General features: G+C 41.5%; 1 protein-coding gene across 2 annotated transcripts in view; it reads left to right on the top strand.

The window, feature by feature from the left end:
* Positions 1-24,093, top strand: part of xpo6 (exportin 6) — a 122,141-nt gene that overhangs the window by 87,347 nt on the left and 10,701 nt on the right. The window contains exons 14-23 of one of the 2 annotated variants that reach the window (XM_060840673.1): positions 1,827-1,919; positions 4,137-4,281; positions 6,725-6,871; positions 8,584-8,773; positions 9,793-9,908; positions 16,266-16,321; positions 16,606-16,777; positions 17,269-17,430; positions 18,040-18,138; positions 23,765-23,995. In XM_060840673.1, coding sequence (XP_060696656.1) covers positions 1,827-1,919; positions 4,137-4,281; positions 6,725-6,871; positions 8,584-8,773; positions 9,793-9,908; positions 16,266-16,321; positions 16,606-16,777; positions 17,269-17,430; positions 18,040-18,138; positions 23,765-23,995 — 1,411 coding nt within the window. Of the gene's footprint in view, positions 1-1,826; positions 1,920-4,136; positions 4,282-6,724; positions 6,872-8,583; positions 8,774-9,792; positions 9,949-16,206; positions 16,322-16,605; positions 16,778-17,268; positions 17,431-18,039; positions 18,139-23,764; positions 23,996-24,093 lie in introns of both variants that reach the window. The other variant, XM_060840671.1, reaches the window with a different exon arrangement.

The raw sequence follows: 24,093 nt of genomic DNA, 5'->3' as shown, positions 1-24,093 counted from the left end.
TTTCCATGCTATCTCAGAGGGGAAGGTCATTTGGTCCCTTGAGCCTATTCTGCTGTTGAGATATTAATTCCTTGCAACCTCTTTAGATGCATAACCACTTTTACTTTATCTAGCAAAAAATCTACCAGTTTACTAATTTAAAATCATTATTTGAGCTGATTTCTTTTTAAGGGAAGAATTTTGTTTCTACAGCCCTTTCTGTAAAGAATTGTTCCCTAACTTCAGATTACTTGCTCATTTTAATAATCGCTGACTCTCCTGGATTTCTTCTAGCAGAGCAATTAATTGTTTACTTTATTTATTCCTTTCAAAATCCTAAAAGCCATGTTCAAATCTCCTTAAATTTGAATGTTCCAGGGATTACAAACCTAGACTGTATTTAAGAACTGTATGTTAGAAAGGATTCTGAGGGATAGGATTTATGACCATCTGGAAGAGCATGGCTAGATTAAATGCAGTCAGCATGGCTTTGAGGGGGGCAGGTCATGTCTCACAAATCTTAGAGTTCTTTGAGGATGTTACTAGACAAGTTGATGAGGGTCGAGCGGGGGATGTGGTGTATATGGACTTCAGCAAGGCATTTGCTAAGGTTCACCATGGTAGGCTCGTTCAGAAGGTCAGGAGGAATGGGATACAGGGAAATTTAGCTGTCTGGAAAAAAAATTGGCTGGTCGACAGAAGACAGTGAGTGGTAGTGGAAGAAAATATTCTGCCTGGAGGTCAGTGGTGAGTGTTGTTCCACAGGACTCTGTTCTTGGGCCTCTACTCTTTGTAATTTTTATTAATGACTTAAATGAGATTGAAGGATGGGTTAGCAAGTTTGCAGACGACACAGGTTGGAGGTGTCGTTGACAGTATAGAACACTGTTGTAGGCTGCAGCGTGACATTGACAGGAATGAGAGATGGGCTGAGAGGTGGCAGATGGACTTCAACCTGGATAAATGCAAAGTGACGTATTTTGGAAGGTCGAACTTGAAAGTTGAGTACAGGATTAAAGACAGGATTCTTGGCAATGTAGAGGAACAGCGGGATCTTGGTGTGCAAGTACATCCCTTAAAGTTGCCATCCAAGTGGACAGGGTTGTTAAGAAAGCATCTGGTGTTTTGGCTTTCATTAACAGGGGGATTTAGTTTAAGAGCCATGAGATCTATAAAACTTTGGTTAGACCGCACTTGGAATACTGCGTCCAGTTCTGGTCGCCCTTTTATAGGAAAGATGTGGATGCTTTGGAGAGGGTTCAGAGGAGGTTTACCAGGATGCTGCCTGGAATGGAGGGCTTAACATACGAAGAGAGGTTGACTGAGCTCGGACTTCCTTCATTGGAGAAAAGAAGGAAGAGGAGGGGACCTAATTGAGGTGTACAAGATAATGAGGCAAAGATAGAGTTGATAACCAGAGACTTTTTCCCAGGGCAAAAATTGTTAACACGAGGGGTCATAGTTTTAAATTGTTTGGCTGAAAGTAAAGAGGGGATGTCAGAGGCAGGTTCTTTACAGAGTTGTGGGAGCATGCAATGCGTTGCCAGCAGCAGTTGTACAAGCAAGATCATTGGAGATATTTAAGAGACTGCTGGACATGCATATGGTCACAGAAATTTGAGGGTTCGTACATTAGGTTTACCTTACATGAGGATCCATGGTCAGCACAACATCGTGGGCTGAAGGGCCTGTTCTGTGCTGTACCATTCTATGTTCTAACTTGGAAATAGCTCAAACATTTGCATGTGTACCTCATCCAATTTGGTATCATTCTTGAAAGAGTTGTGCACATGTTTTTCTGGTCACGGTCCTGCTGATTTGTTTTTTGATATGTTGCTCTACCCTAGACTTGTTGAGGTGACGTTATATGGATCCCAGATAAAGCTGTATGATATGGAAACAGCTGTGCCATCTGTGCTGAAGCCAGATCTGATTGATGTGTAAGTAATCCTGTATACCAAATCTGTGATGTCAATTGATGAAAACTGGATGAAATGTGGCCTGTTTGTTCAGCCCTGATGCATCAACAATAAGAAGGAAATAAGCTGTCAAAGCTCTATCACTGTTACTCCTACATTTGTCCTACACTTGTTGCTGGGAGTGTGCCTGATTTGGTTTTCACAGACCATTACTGTCCTGTAGAAAATCTGATTGCTAACTGATGTGCAAGAAGATCTCTCAAACAGTATGATGGTGGCCAGTGGGTGGTTTTGAGTGATTCTAGCTGAGAAATATTGACCGGTATCCTTAGATTGGCCACACTTTTCTTCAAAATAGAGCCACATGCTCTTTTATCTTCATCTGAGAGGTCCATAGTTCAATATCTTAAACAAAAGACACAATTTTCAGAGGCTTGTAATGGGGCTGTCTGTCTGAATTTGTGTACAATTCTCAATTGGATCAAACTCACTACCTTGGTGGTGGGGGTGTGGAGTGGTGAAGCACTATCTGCTGACCAATGTGAACACGTTCTAAAGGACACTCAACAGGCTTGTCAAGACCAGAGCTTTCCTGAAACATAATAATTTTCTGGGCCCAACCAATACCACTGGTGTTGCCTGGCCTATTAAATATTTGTAGAATTTTGTTTTTAATTCCACATTTCCAGTATATTCAGTACTTTCCTTTTGTATGGATGTGTTTGGACTACCAAGGACTCCTACCAATTCTTTTTCAGTCTGTAGCATAAATTTGAAGCTAGTTTTCCTGCGAAGAGTAACCTAGAGAGCCCCTCTCTCAAGCTATGCTTACAGTATAAAAGCAAATTACTGCGGATGCTGGAATCTGCAACCAAAACAGTGTGCTTCAAAACCAGCTGCTTACTGTATCTGGTTTTGAAGCACGAGGTTTGTTTGGACGATATCTAAGCTGGTGAAGGACAAGCCAGGAAACTATAGACCAGGGAGCCTGATGTTGGTGGGGGGCAAGTTGTTGGAGGGAATCCTGAAAGACAGGATGTACATGTATTTGGAAAAGCAAGGACCAGTTACAACAGGATCTTGATGGGCCAATGGGCTGAGAAGCGGCAGACGGCATTTAATTCAGATAAGTGAGGTGCTTCATTTTATACACTTAATGGTAAGGTCCTAGAGAGTGGTGCTGAACAAAGAGACCTTGGAGTGCAGGTTCTTAGCTCCTTGAAAGTGGAGTCGCAGGTAGATGGGATAGTGAAGAAGGTGTTTGGTATGCTTTCCTTTATTGGTCAGAGTATTAAGTACAGGAGTTGGGAGGTCATGTTGCAGCTGTACAGGACATTGGTTAGACCACTGTTGGAATATTGCGTGCAATTCTGGTCTCTTTCCTATCTGAAAGATGTTGTGAAACTAGAAAGGGTTCAGAAAAGATTTACAAGGATGTTGCCAGGTTTGGAGGATTTGAGATATAGGGAGAGGCTGAACAGGCTTTGGCTGTTTTCCCTGGAGCGTCGGAGGCTGAGCGGTAACCTTGTAGAGGTTTACAAAATTGAGGGGCACGGATAGTGTAAATAGACAAGGTCTTTCCCCTGGGGTGGGGGTGGGGGAAGAGAGGGGGAGTCCAGAACTAGAGGGCATAGGTTTTGGGTGAGGGGAAAGATATGAGAGACCTCGGGAGCAACATTTTCACGCAGATGGTGTACATATATGGAATGGGCTGCCAGAAGCCGTCGTGGAGGCTGGTACAATTGCAACATTTAAGAGGCATTTGGATGGGTATATGAATAGGAAGGGTTTGGAGGGATATGGGCCGGGTGCTGGCAAGTGGGACTGGATTGGGTTGGGATGTCTGGTCAGCGTGGACCGAAGGGTCTGTTTCCTTGCTGTACATCTCGGACTCTGTGAATTAGTGGGTAACATTGGCTGATCTGAGACACAGTAGTGCAAATTTAAACCTGGATAATTCAGTTCCATTGGTTAGCCTTACCGTATGACTCTGAATTGGTGATGTATCTCTGGCTCAGGCAGATTTCAGTTGGAAAGTCTCTGTCAGAATGTTTACAGTGGAGAAGGGGAGGCGTTTTGGCTTATGTTATTTTCTCAGACTGTCTAAAGGAACTGGCCTTCAGGTTTGGGATTGTTGGATTTGTTTGCATAATGAGTTTGAAAATCTGGTCCCTGTCCAATTTCCATACACTTATTTTAATGTTTTGTGTTTGACATCTGTTCAATCTTGTCTTTCAGTCATGCTCAGTCTCTGGCAGCATTGCAGGCTTATTCTCATTGGCTTGCTCAGTTTTACAGTGAAGTTCAACGGCAAAATCCTGAGCAGTTTGTCTCTCTCATTTCCACTGCCATGGAAGCTGCAGCTCCCCTCATTAGCTCAAAGGTATGTTGACATCTTCTCTGGGAGGTTAAGTAATAGTTCGGAGACATTTCACTTGCTTTCATGGTTAAAGTTCCTACTCCGTTTGGATGCATGCAGCGAATTCCTGGGGCTTCTGTATGTCGTATGGAAGATCAGATCTTGAAACCACTAGCTGATATTCCGAGTCTTATTTGAACCTCAGGCTGGTCTGTAGCAAGTAATGATCTTGTATGGTGTTGAGTCACATGATAAACGGTTACTCTTATTAAACTTGTAAAATACCCTTATCATCCACTCGTACAAAGTTAGTGACACACAATATGCAATGGCTGGACTTTTGGAGGTGGAGCAAATATAGTCAGTAGGGGGGAGAAAAGAGCTCTGCGTCACCAGTCCAGACCACCAAACTAGAATGAGCTGTTCACAATGCATTTTTCCTAGCCACGTTGACGCACTGTTTGCAAAATATGGCCAGTCTTCACTGTTAGATTGATCTTAGGTCTTCCCTTTCCTTTTGTTTTAGAATTCTTTCCTACAGTGTCTGTCATTTTCTTGGCCTTTTGTTTGAGTGGGAGAGTGTAATTGGCAAAGACAGACAGATGTTGCAGCTGACTCCTATACATTTCCCATTTACATTTCACTCATGATCTTTGTTAAGCTGCAGGCAGACCAGTCAAAAAGCTGTTAGTATCCGGACCTCAGCTGAAATCTCAACAAGTGGTGGCAATTTGCCTGGATTCTCATACTAAAAAATTAACATGCATTTCTTGATTTCACGTTCTTTTTACTCCCACATCCCGCAAAGTCGCAAGCAAGTTCTGTATACATTGCCCTCTTGGTTTTCAAGTATTGTCTGTTATTTCCATTTCACTCCACAGTTCAAAGTAACGTGTCCCTTGCAGTGCAGTACATTGCTTTCTTCATTTTTCTTAGCTGCATACTTTCAGTAATGCGGACACATTTGATTTCTGCCCAGAAGTGTGGGTGATATTAAATTCTAAAACTTAATATCATTTTAAGTTTTGATCTTCAATTTGATGAGTGGCAAATTAATTCTCTATGAAGGGGTTTAATGAATTACTTGTAAGTACAGGTGCACAATCCTTTATCTGAAATGCTCAGGACCAGCTGGTTTTCGGAATTCAGAACTTTTCAAATTTCAGAACAAGTGGCAGTTTGGTGAAATTTTTAAAAATCTTTCCAAATAACAGACTTACTGAGTAAAACGGGCCCTGAAACAAAATGGAGGCCTGCCAGTGCTGGGCCACTGCCCCATATGTCGCATCTGAATGACAGGCGTCGAGTGGGTGTGGACATGGGTTAACGGTTTGCATGCCAAACAACCTTGTTAATGAGAAAAAAATCTTTTGGACATTGGAGCTTTTCAGATAAAGAGTTGTCTACTTGTATCTTATAATTATGGTGATGTTATTTGAAAAGCAGCCTGTGTTTTCGAGCCCAATTATTTTTGTTCACATTGGGAGAACCCTATGAGCAGAGATGAACAGTTGTGCATTTACGTTCGAGTTTGGAAGTTGGAGACACTTTTCTCTTGATTAGAGGAAACACCCATAGCTTGGAAAATAGCTTTTTGTTTTCAGTTTTGGCAGCTCTGCAGGGCTTTTACCTGAAGCTGGATGCATTAAGCAATTGCACTTGAGAAAGGAAGAAGGTAGTTTAGTTCTAAAACAAAATTACACCCATGAAAGGAGTTTAGCTTGAGTTCCAGGCCTGAAGTCTCTGGTTAAAATTCAGGAGGGGCTATGTGAAACTATAAAAAAGTCAATGCTATTTTGAGAAATCAAGGAAGAGGCTGTCAGATCTTTGCAATCAGGAATCAAGGCTACTGTGCCAGTCCCTCTGGTGGAGAAGGGATTTCTCTCTGGTGTTGTGACATGTTGGGATTAGTGAGATTGTGCTTTGGAATCTTATGTACAGTGGTCTGTACTTGTGGGGGTACAAAATCTACCGTGGAAGCCCAAAACTGTGGATAGGAGTGAACCATTCATTTAAATGGGAAATTTACCTTCCCAGCAGCCCCCTGGTTCTGGAACGTTCCCTGTAGTATGTTCAGGCTGCAGTAAACTATGGGTAACTGAAACCGTAAAAAATAATTCTGTGGATATGGCAGTTGGCCTGTGTATAATTTGGTTTATTCTATTTTTGTCACTTTTTTTGTGTAATTAATTCCTGCTTTATGGTTAAAAGCAGATCTGCCACACTTGTTTTAGTGAGAACACCTCACTAAAAACCAAAAAAAAACACTTTCAGCCAGATTTCAGATTTCAGAATCTGACTTGTCTAGTAATGAAGTCAATTAGTATCCATATCAATTCATTACTTTGTATTTTTGTCCTACACGGTTCAGCATCTTCTATAAATTCTAACCTTGAGATTGACATGTTAAAACTTGTGGGGTGATTGATTTGCAGCCTGTGTGTCATTAACAGAATTCTCCTTGCAGGTGCCAGAGAAATTGTTGCTCTCAGCATGCCATTTGTTGCTGTCACTAGCCACCACAGTACGCCCTGTTTTTCTGGTTAGAATCCAAGCAGTACAGAAAATCTTTGACAGGATTTCAGATGGTTCAGCTCGACAGCTTCCTCAGGAGGTAAATTAAGAGTACATCAAACTGATCAAAATGAATTTCCAGGTTGTAACACCTTAAAAGCACTCAAAGTAGACCATTGAAATACGTTATCTATGAGAAATGTTCACAGCTGGGAGCACAATGATGTTTAGTGAAACCAGCAGAATAAACTTTTGCCTTGCTGAACATGTGATTCAGAAGTTCTCTCCTTAATAATTTGGTCTCTCCACTGCTAAGATGGTGTTTGCTATCTCAGATCTTGCATAACCTGACTGAATTGCTTTGAGCTAAATTCTAGAGCTCTAAAGAAAACTCAAAACTACCCATTCCACTTATTTGGCTATGTTATAAATTATGGCCATCTAATGCAGTTAATATGACAGTTATATGTCGATTAGAATCTTGAATGAGCATTTTAAGCTGCTTCGGAGGCTTTTAAGGCTATTGATATGCCTCAGCTCTGCCAGTCTGAAACCTGACTAGTCTACTTCCACATGCACAAGTATTGTGCATCTAAAATCAGTTCGAATTTCTGAATTCCTTAAACACCAAATCTTTATTGATAGGACTGGTTAAACCTTTATTTAATGCTGTTGTTGGACTGAAAACCAAATATTGTTGATCCCACATGAGAATAATGTATTATGAAGAGCTTTAGTATTCTGGGGAGATCTGCTACCTTTAGGTCTTAAAGTACTAGCCAGGTGATTGAGCAGCATTATGGTTAAATAATGCTGATGCATTTACCCCTTAGCAGGGAGTAATAGATCAATATTGGGTAATGCTTGACGCCGATCAGTGTGAGCAGTAGATACCTGGTTAGTAAAGTGATAGTGATTGATCCTTGAAAAAGAGGGTTATCAGATATCTCTGAATAGATGAATAAAGATTGTTTCAGAAACAGAGTCCTATCAGAGTCTAAATTCTGTTTCACCCTCTCTCTCTGCTGCCAGACCTGTTAAGTTTCTCCACTCTTATTTAAGCATCTGCAATTTTGTTTTAGTATTTAAAATTAGCTGAACCCCACACTGAAAAATCTACCTTTCAATACCATTGTTTCTGGGCTTGCAGAAATCCTACTAAAGTTGTGTCATTGTCAATGGAGGAGCTCTAACACTGGTCCCTCAATTTAGTAATTTCCTACTGTCTTTCTGTGGCTGCCATTCAACAAAGCCAACCATCATTTAAATTGTATTTATAAACTAATTACAGTGAGGTGCTGAAATTTTTACTGTGTAAGTGAATTTGGATGATCAGGAATAATTTCGCCTGGATTGGTTGCTCTGATTCTGGGTTCCAGGTTGTGATATCAGAAGTTCATTTAGCTGAGCTAATGATCTGAAGACATGTCTCACCAAATAGTGATTGGTTCGAAGTTGCTCTTTGCCTACCTAGACATAAGAGGCGTTAAAAAAAAACTTTGTTTACTAACATTTTTGTTTCGAATTCTGCTCCTGTATTTATAAATCAGTGTGTCTTGTACACCTTTTCAGCAGCCTTTTCAAAATCTGCTACTCTCAGCTTTGCACGTGACAGATCTCTGTTCCCATGCCCTCTTCAAAATTAAAGTTCTTCAGGTGAAATTTGTAGTTAGAATGCCAAAACTTTCATTTGGTGGATGGTGTCCCCCTAGCCTTGAGAGCTGTTTAATTAGCAGTTTTTGTTTAGTAAGTACATGTTGAATATTGGACTGTATGTTGAACTGCTTTGACTAAGTGGTGTTCTCTTGTTAGGGCAAAGTGCTAGTGTGCAGGGCCCTGTCCAACATGTTGCTCTTACCATGGCCAAACCTTCCTGAGAGTGAACAGCAGTGGGCAGTCCGTTCTACAAATCATGCCAGCCTCATTTCAACCCTCTCAAGAGAATATCGGCGACTCAAAGAAAACACTGCATTGTCACAGGGCAAAATGGGTCTAGGAAATAGTAAGTACTTGCTGTGTTGTGTGTTTTTAGTTGCTGCCTTGCATGTTTATTGCTGTGATTTTATTAGGAGAAAGTGAGGACTGCAGATGCTGGAGATCAGAGCTGAAAATGTGTTGCTGGAAAAGCGCAGCAGGTCAGGCAGCATCTAAAGAGCAGGAGAATCGATGTTTCGGGCATGAGTCCTTCTTCAGGAATCAAGGGCTGAAGAAGGGCTCATGCCTGAAACTTCGATTCTCCTGCTCCTTGGATGCTGCCTGACCTGTGCTTTTCCAGCATCACATTTTCAGATCTGCTGTGATTTATTAACAAGGTGAACAGCTCTGCTCTTTCACAGCAGTGTGTTCCTAGCAGTATCTGAATAACACAGGAATAAAACAATTGCATTTAGAATTGTTGCTTTGGGAATGTCTGTTTCTCTTTTGGAAGAGACCTTAAACAAGATGCATCAACAAAGTGGAACTCCTTATTGTGCCAGTTTGGAAATATTCTGACCAATAAATGGACAGCCTTGAACTTGTTCATCATCATCTAATCAGAGCCTGCTATTATTGATTGTCACGAATCTACAGATGAATTTAAATGGTTTGATCTGTCTGACTTTCCAGTCTTGGATTGCTTGTTATTGTTTGTTTTTCCCTGTTTTTCTTTAAAGATACAGATTGTATTTCTCTATAAATAAACTTTTGCACTTGCAACTATCGATAGCAATACTGTGACACGTATGTAAGTGAATTCCCTAATTCTTTAGTGCTGTCATTAGACAATGCACAGAGATGGCCTCTGTCCTACTGACCTCCCTAATGACACATTAAAGACACACTCAGCTGCTTTGCTAAATTGAAGAAATAGGGACATTTTGGATGCATGCCTCTGAAGCACCAGTCTGCAATAAACATAAAGTTCTTCAGTCTATGTATAGTTTAAAAAAAGATGAAACCGTTTTAAATGTCCTAGTCTCTGAAGTTCCAGAATACTACTATTCCACACACGTTTTGATTTTTCAAACTATTCACTTTTAGCAAAAGTGATTGTCCAGGAGACACTGAGCATCCTGAGGTACATCGTGGAGAACATCTCTGGGGAGGTAACGAAATCCCGCCAAATCTGCTACCAGTCTCTGCAGGAATCCGTGCAGGTCTCCCTGGCACTCTTCCCAGTCTTTATTCACCAACCTGGTAAGAAACTTGGTTTGCATTGTGAGCAGTATCGTTAACTGGTTCATAGTGGTCATTAAAGGTTGCATTCACCTTTCTAAGCTGTATGACACCGAGTGGTAGTTTACCGATGTTGCCACCATTATCCCAATGTACAGATAAGTTATTTCACTATCACCAATCCCCAGGCACAGGTTCCCATAGGGGAAATTTTAGAAAAATTCACAATGGAAACCAACTCTGCCTATCTGACACATCTCACAAATCCTAACTCCTCAATCAAAGCTATTTCTGTTTCACTGTAGCAGTTCTAATGGAGAGAATTTTAGACCCCACAACACCAGGAAACATGATGTGCAAAGTTTGTTTCCTCACAGTTAAGATGCAAGGTAAATCAGTGAGATTATTCTCAGACAATGCCCTTTCAGCGCATCGTGGAGAAATCCAGCTGAGCCTGCAAGTTTGTTTATATCCCTCAGGTTGGCAAGTTCAGCACTGGACATCTCTATTCCATAAAGGAACTAAAAAGTGCTGTTTCTTCATAATAAAGGCACTCTCCTGTGTCTATGAAGGCATGCTAACTATGAGGCACTCATTACATTTAGCTGGCTGACTCCGCTATCCACAAGAAGCAAGCAGATCATGCAGGAAAATAGTTTAATCAGAATAAATATATTTTCAAGTGAAATATTTTGAAAAAGTACCCATGCCATCTTTGCTCTTAAGTGTTATGGTAATGGAAATGTTATTGGCACAGCAAATCTATGGCCATGATGCAGAGCCTGTCTGTTTGAATGCAGAACTTCTACAGATCTGGTATAGATGCAACATTTTCAGTTGACAGTGGGTTTTAGCAATGAAAAGCATTCCCTATGATTAAACTAAAATGTTTTGCATGAGTGCATCTGGCACTTAGAACTTGAATTTGAATCACCTAGCAAAAAGAGAAAGTGGTAGTAGTGCACTGTTCCAGTTACAAAACATGCAACACCAGGTTATAGTTCAGTAGGTTTATTTGGATGCACTAGCTTTTGGAGTGCTACTCCTTCAGGTGTTTGGAGTATAAGGTCATAAGACACAGTTTTTATAGCAAAAGTTAACAGTGATGCAACTAAAAATTATATATTGAAAAAAACTTGGATTGTTTGTTATATCTCTCGTCCTTTAGAATGACCATGTTGGTTTGAGTTCTTTCATATGTAAATTCCAGAACCTTTTTTAAAGTTCCATTCTCAAGTGAACTTTAGCAATCAATGTCACCAACGCGCTCAAACAAAAACTAACAAACTTAAAAGACCCAGTACAACCCATGGACAAAACCAACGTCATCTACAAAATTCCATGCAAGGACTGCCACAAACACTACATAGGACAAACAGGAAGAAAATTAGCCACCAGGATACACGAACCCAGCTAGCCACAAAAAGACACAACCCTCTCTCCCTCGTAGCCCTACACACGGATGAAAAAAACCCCACCATTTCGACTGGGACAATACATCTATCCTGGGACAGGCTAAGCAAAGACATGCTAGAGAATTCCTAGAGGCCTGGCACTCCAACCACAACGCCATAAACAAACACACAGACCTAGATGTCATCTATCAACCCCTCAGAAAACGAACAGGAAATGATATCACCAGGAACCCCATCCAAGAGAAAGATATAAATAGAAAACAGGAGACAACAGCTTTGCTTCATTTGGAGTTCGTCACTGATGATGTTACCTAGCCAGGTAATGAAACGTCTGGATATCAAACCTACAGCTCAGCGAGCAAACCTACACCCTAAACCTCAACCTGAGCTACAAACCTTCACAAAACTTTTGTGGGTTGAATTTGTACTTGAAGAATTGAATTTTATTTTGCTCAAAGACTGTATGAATCCATGTAAGATTCCGTAAATCCTTTTTTTCAAAATAGAATCAGTCTGAACTTTGAGACACAGACAGCCTCACACTTTCAATGCATTATCTGAGCTGACATGGCACCTATTGTTAAAGTTCACTTGAGAATGTAACTTTAAAAAAGGTTCTGGGATTTACAAAGGAAGAGCTGAAATCAAAATGGTCAGTCTCAAAGATGGGAGACTTAAACAATCCAGGTCTTTGTAAATATATAATTTCAGTTGCCTCACACAGTAAACATTTGGTATGAATTGTGTCCTATGAGCTTATGCTCCCCAACCACCTGATGAAGGAACAGTGCTCTAAAAACTAGTGCTTCCAAATAAACCTGTTGGACTATAACCTGGTGTTGAGATTTTTAACTTGGTACACCCCGGTCCATCGCCAACACCTCCAAATCACGTTCCAGTGATGACATCCAGAATGACATTGACAAATCTTACCAATAGTCTTGTTGGCTAAGAGTATAAAGGCTATGTAGTTAAGGCATGGAGGTGGCAGTGATCAAAATTATCCAATTGGCTTCACTCCCAAAAAACATTAAAATGCCCAGAAAGCTCACTTCAGTGTTTGCATTTAGGGAATGATACATGGAAGAGACAAAATCTGTGAGCAGCTGCTCCTCCAATCAGTCTGCTTTTCTCATGCCTCAATCACGGACTCATTTCCTTGTCTCGAGACAAGCTTTGCAATTGGAAAAACAGCAAGGTTCGGAAAGGAAAGCTGTGATTGAGGCAAAGTCTGACCCATCAGTAATGCTCAATTGATAAAGGGAGGAGTGCATTGCTCAAAACGTGGCCAAATGGTCATGGTCCTTGAGGTTCAGATCTCCAGCTGTAAAGAGACCCTCTGAGTTAAGGTATTCTGAGGTTGTGCGATACTCTAAATGATTGCAAGTCTCTTGTTCAAGTCTGCAAGGATCAATCCCACCTCCGCCTTTAGATGCCTTTTAAATGTTGTAGTTGTACCGGCCTCCCCTTTTTCTGCCAGCTCATTCCATACACTCACCACCTTCAGCATGGAAAGGGTTGCCCATTAGGTCCCTTCTTAAATTTTTTCTCCTCTGTTTAAACCTATGCCCTCTAGTTCAGGACTCCCCCACCTCAGGGAAAAGACCTTGTCTATTTGCCCTATCTGTGCCCCTCATGACTTTATAACCCTCTAAAAGGTCACCCTTCAGCTTCTATTCCAGGCAATACAGCCCCAGCCTATTCAGCCTCTTCCTATCGCTCAAACCCTCCAACCCTAGCAACACCCTTGTAAACCTTTTCTGAACCCTTTAATGTTTCACAATATCCTTCCGATAGGGAGACCAGAATTGTGCAAAGTATTACAAAAGTGGCTAACCAATGTCCTGTCTAGTGCAACATGATCTCCCAACTCCTATACTGAATACATTGACCAATAAAAGCAAGTATACCAAATGCCACCTTCACTATCTTATCTACCTGCAATTCCACTTTCAAGGAACTATGAGCCTGTGCTCAAGTAGAATTGTAATAGGAGGTAATGAGCATGTCTGACAAAGGAGAGCCAGTGGGTATGATCTACTTGGATTTCAAGAACATCTTTGAAGTGCAGCACAGTTTAATGCTAAATAAGATAAAAGCCCATGGGTGTTAGGAGCAAGATACTGACAGAGTATTGGCTGGCAGAATGCTGAGTCTACACTAATGCTAAGATTCTTGGTAGTATAGATGAGCAGAGGGATCCTGACGTTCAGGTACGTAGATTCTTGAAAGTTGCCACCCAGGTTGATAGGGTTGTTAAGAAGGCATACGGTGTGTTAGCTTTTACTGGTAGAGGGACTGAGTTTTAGAACCATGAAGTCACGCTGTAGCTGTACAAAACACTCTGGCCACACATGGAGTATTGCATACAGTTCTGGTCACTGCATTATAGGAAGGATGTGGAAGCTTTGGAAAGGGTTCAGAGGAGCTTTACTAAGATGTTGCCTGGAATGGAGGGAAGGTCTTACGAGGAAAGGCTGTGGGACTTAAGATTGTTTTCATTAGAGAGAAGAAGGTTGAGAGGTAACTTAATTGAGACACAAGATAATCAGAGGGTTACATAGGGTGGGCAGTGAGAGCCTTTTTCCTCAGATGGTGATGACTTGCACAAGGAGACATAGCTTTAAATTAATGGGTGATAGATATAGAACAGATGTCGGGTTTCTTTTCTCAGTAGTAGGAATGTGGAACACTGCCTGCAACAGTAGTAGACCCACCAACTTTAAGGGTGTTTAAATGGTCATTGGATAGGCATACGGATGAGAATGGAATAGTGCAGTTTAGATGGGCTTCAGATTGGTTTCACAGGATGGTGCAACATCGAGGTCTGAAGGGCCTGTACTGCGCTGTTATGTTCTATGGGGTTAAAAGGGTCTTTTTCAGGATGACAACCAGTGACTAGTGGAATTCCCACAGAGTTCAGTGTTGGGACTACAATTATTCACGTTATACATGATCTGGGAGTCAGATGTACAGCATGGAAACAAACTCTTCGGTCCATGCCGACCAGGTATCCCAACCCAATCTAGTCCCACCTGCCAGCTCCCAGCCCATATCCCTCCAAACCCTTCCTATTCATCTACCCATCCAAATACCTCTTAACATCCTCTGGCAGCTCATTCCATACACGTTCCACCCTCTGCATGAAAAAGTTGCCCCTTAGGTCTCTTTTATATCTTTCCCCTCTCACCCTAAACCTATGCCCTCTAGTTCTGGACTCCCTGATCCCAGGGAAAAGACTTTGTCTATTTATCCTATCCATGCCCCTCATATTTTGTAAACCTCCATAAGGTCACCCCTCAGCCTCTGACGCTCCAGGGAAAACAGCCCCAGCCTGTTCAACCTCTCCCTGTAGCTCAGATCCTCCAACCCTGGCAACATTCTTGTAAATCTTTTCTGAATCCTTTCAAGTTGATCTTGATGAATGAACTGTGTGCATTGTTGCTAAGTTTACAATGACACAAAGATAGGTGGAGGGACAGATAGTGTTGAGAAGGTAGGGAGGCTGCAGAAGAATCTGGATGGTCTAGGAGAGTGTATTCCATTCATTACCCAATGTTGGAAAGTGAGAGGTTATGTACTTTGCTAGGAAGGATAGAGGCGTAGATGATTTTCTAAATAGGAAAAAACTTTGGAAATTTGAAGCACAAAGGGATTTAGGAATTCTGGTTCATGGTTCTCAAGGTTAATATGCAGGTTCAGTTAGCAGGCAAATGCTAAGTTGGCAAGCATTTTGAGCGCTAGAGTACAATAGCATTGATGTAATGCTGAGGATGTGTAAGTCTGTGGTGTGACTGCATTTGGAATACTGAAATTTTGGGCCCTGTTGCTTAAAAAGGATATTCTGGTGTTGGAAGGTTCCAGAAGAGGTTCAAAAGAAGGGCTTGCCTTAGAAGGAGCACTTGAGGTCCTTGGTTCTTTACTCCAATAAAGTTGCAAAGTATGGGGGTGGATCTGATTTGAAATTTGCAGAAACTTGCGGAGAGGCTTGGATGAATGGATGTGGAGATGTTTCTACTATTGGGCCTACAAGCAGTGGTGACAGCCTATGAGTGAAAGACTGATCCTTTAGAACTGAGGTGAGGAATTTCTTCAGAATGTGTTGGATCTGTGGAATTCATTGCCTATTGGATTGCAAAATCGATAGAGTTGCGATACAGAACAGCCATGAATGTTAACAATATGTTTTAACCTATTCCTATGATCTTCCCATTGGAAGTACCACTGTGTATTTTTCTCTAAGAACATCAATTTACTGACAAAGATTCTCCTTGGGCAGATGTCAATTCATTGTATTTATTACCCATTTCTGATGAGGCTCATTCTTAACTGACTTAGCCTGGTTTATTCAGTCAGCCCTATGCCCTCGCCCTGTCCATGCTGAACTGTTCAGAAGTGATTTCTTTGGGAAGAAGGGTAGATTTGAATTGGTGTGAAAGCACACTGCTTCTGAGCTGCCTATTCATGTTTTGTAAAAGTCATTAAGATTCACTTTATACATTTGAGATCTCTACGTAAATTGTTTTAATCACATCCCCTATTAAAAAATATCAAGTTGGCAAAGTTTGTATCCAGTAAAGTTTGCCTTTACATCAATTGGCCCTTGAACTTACAATGGGCAACAAGATCATCGCTCCTGTTTTAGGTCCACTTGCCATTTACACAAATCTAGAGCAAAATAAGCTGATAGCATCTTGTTTTCAATATTTGTATAGAATTTGTGCTCGTTCCTCCTTGCATCACCACACTCCTGTTGCTTGATGAATCCTCATTGAGTTTTTCCCTGATTTTGCAGTAAATGGATTAAGTGAGTACTTGGGAATGGTCGTCTCTTAGCATTTTAATATAAATTTCCTTCTTTCAGGTGTTACAGATGAGATGCTCAGCTTCTTCCTCACATTGTTTCAAGGCCTCAGGGTGCAGATGGGTGTTCCCTTTGCAGAACAGATTATCCAAACCTTCCTAAACATGTTTACCAGGTAACTCTGTGCTTTGTGGGGGAGGGGACCCGAGTCCTGTGTCATTAGGAGAACTGTTTCAGTTTCTCCAGGCTGGAATAAGGCATGTGGGGGTAGTCGAGCTTTGCTGTTTGCTAGATATTTGCTTGGAATCTGGGGACGTTGTTATCCTGGCATCACTAGGAAAGTGGCTGATCACCTTCATGGGGATGGGAGTTTGGAGGTGAAGAATCCTGCTCCTGGCATCACCAGAAAACCTGACCCAGTGCCGAGCATCATTCTGTACTTATCCACTTTTTATGCAGAGAGCAGTTGGCAGAGAGTATCCTGGAGGAGGGCAGTGGTGGTTGCCATGTAGTGGAGAAATTTCTGAAGATCCTGCAAGTGGTCGTCCAGGAGCCTGGGCATGCATTCAAACCATTCCTCCCCAGCATCATCTCCTTGTGTATGGAGCAAGTCTACCCAATCATTGCAGAGGTAAAGCTGAGACACATTTGCATCTCTAGTGTTGGTTTAGCACAACTGTTTGGATTTTTTGTTGGTTATCTTTAATGCAGGTGCTCTTATCTTCTCAGCCATTCAGTATCAGTGTAACTTGCTTTTAGTATTATCAACTGTAAGTGCTGTTGCTGAATATATGCAAACCTGTCCAATGCATCTTGGGCAGTAAAATTGAGATATGGAGCCAATGTGAGGCAGTGGTGTTAATGTGAGTTTAACTTTTATTGAAGGGCAGGTTCAGGAACCATGTTCTTTACTCCATTTTATTCTTGTGCCATTTTGTATTTATCGTCTAACCCCTTGCACTTTGGTAGAAGGTTTACATTAAGATTGGCAATATTTTGCTTGATTCTAGAGAATTTAGCTGGATTTTTGAGTCCTTCGAGTCAGATTGCAAATCATTTTAGATAAGATGCTGTTCTATTCCTTTGCTAGTTTGCTTCTAATACTCCTTTATCACCCCCCAGCGATCCTCGCCAGATGTGAAGATGGAGTTGTTTGAGCTACTTTACCAGATCCTGCACAATAATTGGCGATTTTTCTTCAAATCATCTGTATTGGCCAGCGTTCAGCGTGGGACAGCTGAGGAGCCAATGGAGAATGAGGCCCAATTTGCTTCTGCTATGCAGGTGACACTGGTTCTTTTGTTTGCTCCCTTTGTTGTGATGTTCCTACATAGACTGTCATATCCCATGTACATTCAGGACTAGAAAACATTGTTTCACTACAGGAGCAAGAATGAGCAGCACAGTCAGATGAATATCTTTCAGACAAGATATGAAACTAACCAATCAAGTGACCACAAAATGTATCATTTTTCAAGGAGGCAAGCCAATTTCACGCCATCTGTTGGCCAACATTTATCACCCTGGCATTAAAATTAACTGCTTATTACAGTTTGAGGAATCTATTTGTGTGCAACTTGATGGCTGTTTCCTGCATTCCTGAAGTGCAGTCTCAATTGTAAAGAGCTATTTCTGTAAAATCTCTTGGGTGTTCTCAGGATGAGATGGGTGCAATATATAAATGGCCATTTCTTCCATGATCACAGTGTGACTGCCAAAGCAGCTCTTAACTCTGCCTTGGGGCCTTCTGTAACCAGTATATCTCCACTGTGATGTTGCTGTATGTAAAATGGCTGATGTGAGGTGCTATATGTAAAGATTATAATAGTTTTATGGAATGGTATTGATGGTAAATGCTAATTCAAGCACTGAATCTTCCTGTTCTTTTGCCAGGCTTTTGGTCAGTCCTTTTTGCAGCCAGATATTCAGATTTTTAAACAGAACTTGTTTTATTTGGAGACACTCAACACCAAGCATAAGTTGTATCACAAGGTGAGTGTGGTTCACATATATCTGCAGTCTGTTTACGATGGCTCTCTCCACTCAGTGATATATCTCAAGCTGGGTTCAGCATGTGTTAGAAATAAGCCTCTTTATGCCTATTGCTATACCCACTGAAATCCATTTAAAAAGTTGATCATTGAGTACAAAGTTGCGAGCAGAAAAGTTCAGTTATTTGTCTGTTGAAGACATTCCAAACCAGGGCAAAATCTACATTTAGATATGATTTGGAAATGCCAGTGTTGGACTGGGGTGGACAAAGTTAAAAATCACAACACCAGGTTATAGTCCAACATGTTTAATTGGATGCACTAGCTTTCAGAATGCTACTCCCTCATCAGGTGATTTCTAACTTTTACATTTAGACATTTTACTTGGATAAGGAATATCCAGAGGATACTGGGTGTTTCAGCCTGTGGAAGAGAAATCTTTACCAGGGGTATGTTATGGTGAACCACATGACTATTAAAACTTGGATGATTGTAAAAGGAGCTTGAGTGTTTTAGCAGGTTCCTTGAAAAAGCACAGAATTGTACTTGAAGAACTTTTTGTTGTCATTTTAATGGTAATGTCCTGGGGAGGGTTGCTGATGTTAGAGTACAGGTTCATCGTTCCTTAAAAGTAGAGTCGTGGGTAGACAAGATAGTGAATAAAGTGTTTGATATGCTTCTCTGTATTGATCGGTGCATCGAGTAAAGGACTTGGGAGGTCATGTTGTGGAATATTGCGTTCTGTTCTGGTCTTCCTGCTGTAGGAAGGATATTGTGAAAATGTTTGACTAGATTCCCTGCAGTGTGGAAACGGGCTCTTCGGCTTAACCAGGCCACACCGACCCTCGAGTAACCCACCCAGACCCATTTCCCTCTGACGAATGCACCTAACACTATGGGCAATTTAGCATGGCCAATTCATTTGACTTGCACATCTTTGGACTGTGGGAGGAAACCGGAGAACCCGGAGGAAACCCATGCAGACACTGGGAGAATGTGCAAACTCCACACAGACAGTCGCCCAAGACTAGAATCGAACCTGGGACCCTGGCACTGAGGCAGCAGTGCTAACCACTGTGCTACCTTGCTGCCCCGTGTTGCCAGGGTTGGAGGGTTTGACCTACAGGAAAAGACTAAATAGGCTTGAGCTATTTTCCCTGAATCATTGAAGGCTGAGGGGTGACCTTATGAAGGTTTATAAAAGCATAAGGCTCATAGGGTGAATAGCCAAGGTTTTTTTCCCCCAGGTTAACCGAGTCCAAAACTAACTGAGAAGGAAAAGAAAAGGGATCACTTCTTTCACTCAGAGGGTGGTATGTGTGTGGATGTGGAGGAGGCTGGTATTCTCCAACACTTTAAAAGGCATCTGGATGTGTACATGAATAGCAAGGGGTGAGAGGAATATGGTAAATGGGACTAGATTAATTTAGGATATCTGATCAGCGTAGACTAGTTGGACTGAAGCATCTGTTTCCATGCTGTACGTTTCTATGTTTCTAATTGGGATGAAGTGTAAAAAAAAATTACCGTGTCCTAAAATCAGTCACATTGAACTTTGCTGGGAAAGCAGTTAAAACCATAGAAATGATAAAGCACTGAAGAGGGCCATTGATCATATTGTTCATGCCAACCCAAAGACACCCAGATGCCTTTTCTAATCCCATCTTCCTGCACCTAGCCCATATCCCCATACATCTTAGGGATAGTCTTTTAAGAGTTCTGCCTCCAATGCCAACCCAGGCAGCGAATTATGGACACCCTCCACACTCTGCATTTTTAAAAAAAGCTTTTCTTTACATCCTCTCTAATCGCTCTGTCACTTCCCTTGAATCTTTGACCCTTGGTTTTTGAACTCTCTGCCATGGGAAGCAGGTTTCTCCAGTCTACTGTATCTCTACCCCTCTCAATTTTGTATTCCTCAATTATGCCACCCCTCAACCTTCTTTGTTCCAAGGGACACAGCCCCAATCTCTCCTCATAGCTACAATTCTTCAGCCTTGGCAACATTCTAGTAAGTCTTCTATGCACAGTCTCCAAAGCAATTATGTCTCTTTTTCTGTAATGTGTTGACCAGAACTGCGTGCACTATTTCAATTGTGGCCTCACTAGTGTCTTAAAGGATGATCAGCCATGATCATATTGAATGGTTGTGCAGGCTCGAAGGGCAGAATGGCCTACTCCTGCACCTATTGTCTATTGTCTTAAGCCGTTTCATCATTATATCCCTACTTCTTTATTCTGTACTTCAGCCAAGGAGGGAGAGCATTCCATATGCCACCTTTACAACCTCATCGGCCTGTACTGCTATCTTTGGGCACCTGTGCACATGTACACCAAGATGTCACTTCATCTTGCTGTCAGTATATTTCCCTTTATTCCCCTTTACTGTTTGACCTCCCTAAACGTATTACCTCACAGTTGAATTCCATCTGCCCTGTCCACTTCACCAACCCACCAATATCATTTTGGAACCTACAACTATCTTCTGCAGTATCCACTACACAACCAATTTTTGTTGTCTGCATACTTCCAATTGTGGCCCCCACTTTCAAGTTCCAATTGTTAAAAATAGCAGGGGTCCCACACTGAACCTTGTGAAGCACTATTTTAAACAGATTTCCATTTGCAAGGGCAGCTGATGAAAATTATCCTTTATTTCTATTACTAAGCCAATTTTGTATCCAATCTGACACTTTACCCTGTATCCCATGGTCTTTTACCTTTTTTTGACCAGTCTGCCATGTGGGAACTTGTCAAATGCCTTGCTAAAGTCTATGTAGAAAGCATAAAGTGTACAACCCTTAATTGTCTGAATTCTTTGAGGATGTGTCTCAATCACACTTTTAAGGCATGAGCTTGCCTTAACAAAGCCACACTGACTTGTAGCCTTTTTAAGTGATAGTTATTCAATCTCTCTCAATTGATTTTAATGACTTGCCCACTATTGAAGTAAGAAAACAGGCCTATAATTGTTTGCCACTTCTCTCGTACCCCTTTTTTAAACATCAGAACCACATTTGCATTCCTCCAGTCCTCGAGCACCTCACCTGTGTCCAGTGAAGATTGCAAAATATTCCTCGGAGCATCTACTAATTTCTCCCTGACCACCTTCAACATCCAAGGCAACAATCCATCTGTCCCTGGTAACTCATTTACTTTCAAGGATTCCAACTCCTCTAATGCTTTCTCATGATTTTGTCCAATATTTCCCACTGGTACTCTTGCATTACTATATCCATATCATTTGTTTTCATTATGGAGAATTTTCTGCCCAGCAATAAGTTCCATTGCAAATCCCACCAGGCCCCATTCTGCGTGGCACAGCATAATGCAATATTCTTTTCTATTTGATCTTCATTAAGAATTCTTTCCCCTTTTCCAGAAGTTACAGACTCGAGTTAATTTCATGGTGTCATCCACTTAAATCTAACATAAACCATTCTCCGTGGTCGGTCAATCCTGCAGGCCAGTTGTGGTGCACTGGTAGAGTCCCAACCTCAGCCAGGAGACTGGATCAGGCTCCACCTGCACCAGAGGTGTGCAAACACCTCTCTGAACAGGTTATTAGAAAATATAAATACCATTCTTCATCGTCATTCAGGAGTCATTTTTTAAATTCTTTAACATATTCAAATCTTAGGCCAGTTGAACATTTTCAATGTACTGTTCTACCTGAAGTCTGATAACCCAGCATGGAGCAGGAATTGAAGCTGAGAACTTGCTGGTCTTTAACTATTAATTGGACCAGGCAGAGTCTTTACTCAGAACTACCAACTGTCCACTTGTGTGAATAAAGTTACTGCTGACAGCTCTCCATTTAAGAGACTGTATAGCAAATGAGACCTGCTAAATAACCAGTGATCACCTCAAATGATGAGGCTGATCAAATACCTTGGCTAATCACCTTCTCTATGCCCCTCTTGATTTTATAAACCTCTATTAGGTTCCTCCTTAACCACAGGGAAAAATGTCCCAGCCTATCCAACCTCTCCTTACATCTCAACCCTTCCAGTGTCTGACATCCTTGTAAATGTTTACAGGGGAACCTCGATTATCTGAATGAGATGGTCAGGCACTATTTCGTTCAAATAATCTATTTGGTTAATTGATTGATTAAATGCCTCTCCTCTGGGGCTCGGAGTTTTTTAAAGTCTGCTGCTCGTTCAGGAGACTGCAGCAGGACACAGTGGTTAGCACTGCTGCCTCTCAGCGCCAGAGACCAGGGTTCAGTTCCTGCCTCATGCAACTCTGTGTGGAGTTTGCACACTCTCCCCGTGTCTGCGTGGCTTTACTCCCACAGTCCGAAGTTCGGCAGGTTAGGTGAATTGGCCATGCTAAATTGCCTGTAGTGTTAGGTGAAGGGGTAAATGTAGGGGAATGGGTCTGGGTGGGTTTCTTTGGAGGGTCGGTGTGAATTTGTTGGGCAGAAGGGCCTGTTTCCACACTAAGTAATCTAAACAGTTACTTAATATAAGCAGTTGACAATTTGTAGCAACTTTCTGATTGGTTGAGTGAACTAAGCAGCAGCTTAGGTATGCATTAGTGAAGTAGGCAAAGAAGGGAAGTATACAACCTGTGATGGATACAAATGTTTCACTGATCCCAAAACTGTTCTGTAGAATAAAATAGAAGCAGTGCACTCCAACATCCCATGTCTTGCTGTCTTTCCTCGTCATCTTTGTGACAGCTGTCTTTGTTCTTCACTCAACCTGATGCAGGGGAACTCAGTCTTCCCTCAAGATAATGGCTTGTCCCCTTGCTCTCGCTGCTTCCCTCTGCCGGTCCCTGTTAATATACCTCGCGTTGACAAAATTAATAGCTATCACCTATCCAACCCTTTTGACCATTTCTCTGGGCAGCTACTCAGCCAGGAGGACTATTGTCACTTTGCCCAGCTCCATTCGAAGGTTAGTTTTTCATTCCTCCAATGTATACACTGCATTGGTAATACAGTATGGTGGTGTCTGATAAATTTTTGACATAAATAATCATTGACTTTTTTTAATGACCCCTTCTGTTTTCAGAGATTTGTTTATATTTATAGAAGGCTAGTTACTGATCTGACATGGTTACACAAGGGCAGAAATTTCTAAGAGGTTGGAGTTTAAAAACTGGGAAATTTTCTTCCAACTGTACAGGATGGTGAGACTATATACTGGAAGTTTATGTACAGTTCTGGGTCTCTATCTTTTTAAAAAGAAATTGGAGGCAGTTTAAGTAATTTCTGTCTCCTCAGGTGGTGTAAAATATCCTATCAGTTCATTTTGAAGGAGAGACAAGGGAGTCTGCTCAGGCACTGGTGAAGCATTCCTCTTATCCTGGCTAATGCTTAATCCTCAAACAAAGCCTTTTTTAAAATAAAACGTGACCAGTATGGCAGTGTTCTGTAATGACTTTGCTGTGTGCAAATCAATTGCTGCCTATCCTACAATCTCTAATGACTACACTTCTAAAGTACTTAATTGGCTCTCAAGCATTGAGATATCCTGAGGTCATGCAAGTAGTGTCTTTTGCTGTGGGGAGGGATGCAAGATCTTGTACCAAGAGCTGAGCGCACACTCTTTCTGAATTTTCATGCTTCACTGAAGTTCTTAAATACTGAAGAAATCTTACTGTTTTCTCCCCAGAAAATCTTCCGAACGACCATGTTGTTTCAGTTCATCAATGTGCTGCTGCAGGTGCTGGTCCACAAATCTCATGACCTACTACAGGAGGAAATTGGCATCGCTGTGTATAATATGGCCTCAGTGGACTTCAACAGCTTTTACACTGTTTTTTTACCCCAGTTCCTGGGCAGTTGTGATGGTGTTGACTCCAATCAAAGAACGGTGCTTGGCAGGAATTTCAAAATGGACAGGGTTAGTGACTGGAAGACAACTGGGTATTGAAAAAATGAATGTAATTCAGTATCTGGGTACTATAGCCAAAGGATCCCTTTCTAAATTCCCCAGTTACA

The sequence above is a fragment of the Hemiscyllium ocellatum genome, chromosome 20 (genome assembly GCF_020745735.1).
Source record: "Hemiscyllium ocellatum isolate sHemOce1 chromosome 20, sHemOce1.pat.X.cur, whole genome shotgun sequence".
Taxonomy (NCBI): domain Eukaryota; kingdom Metazoa; phylum Chordata; class Chondrichthyes; order Orectolobiformes; family Hemiscylliidae; genus Hemiscyllium; species Hemiscyllium ocellatum.
This window is presented reverse-complemented; position numbering and strand designations above follow the sequence as displayed.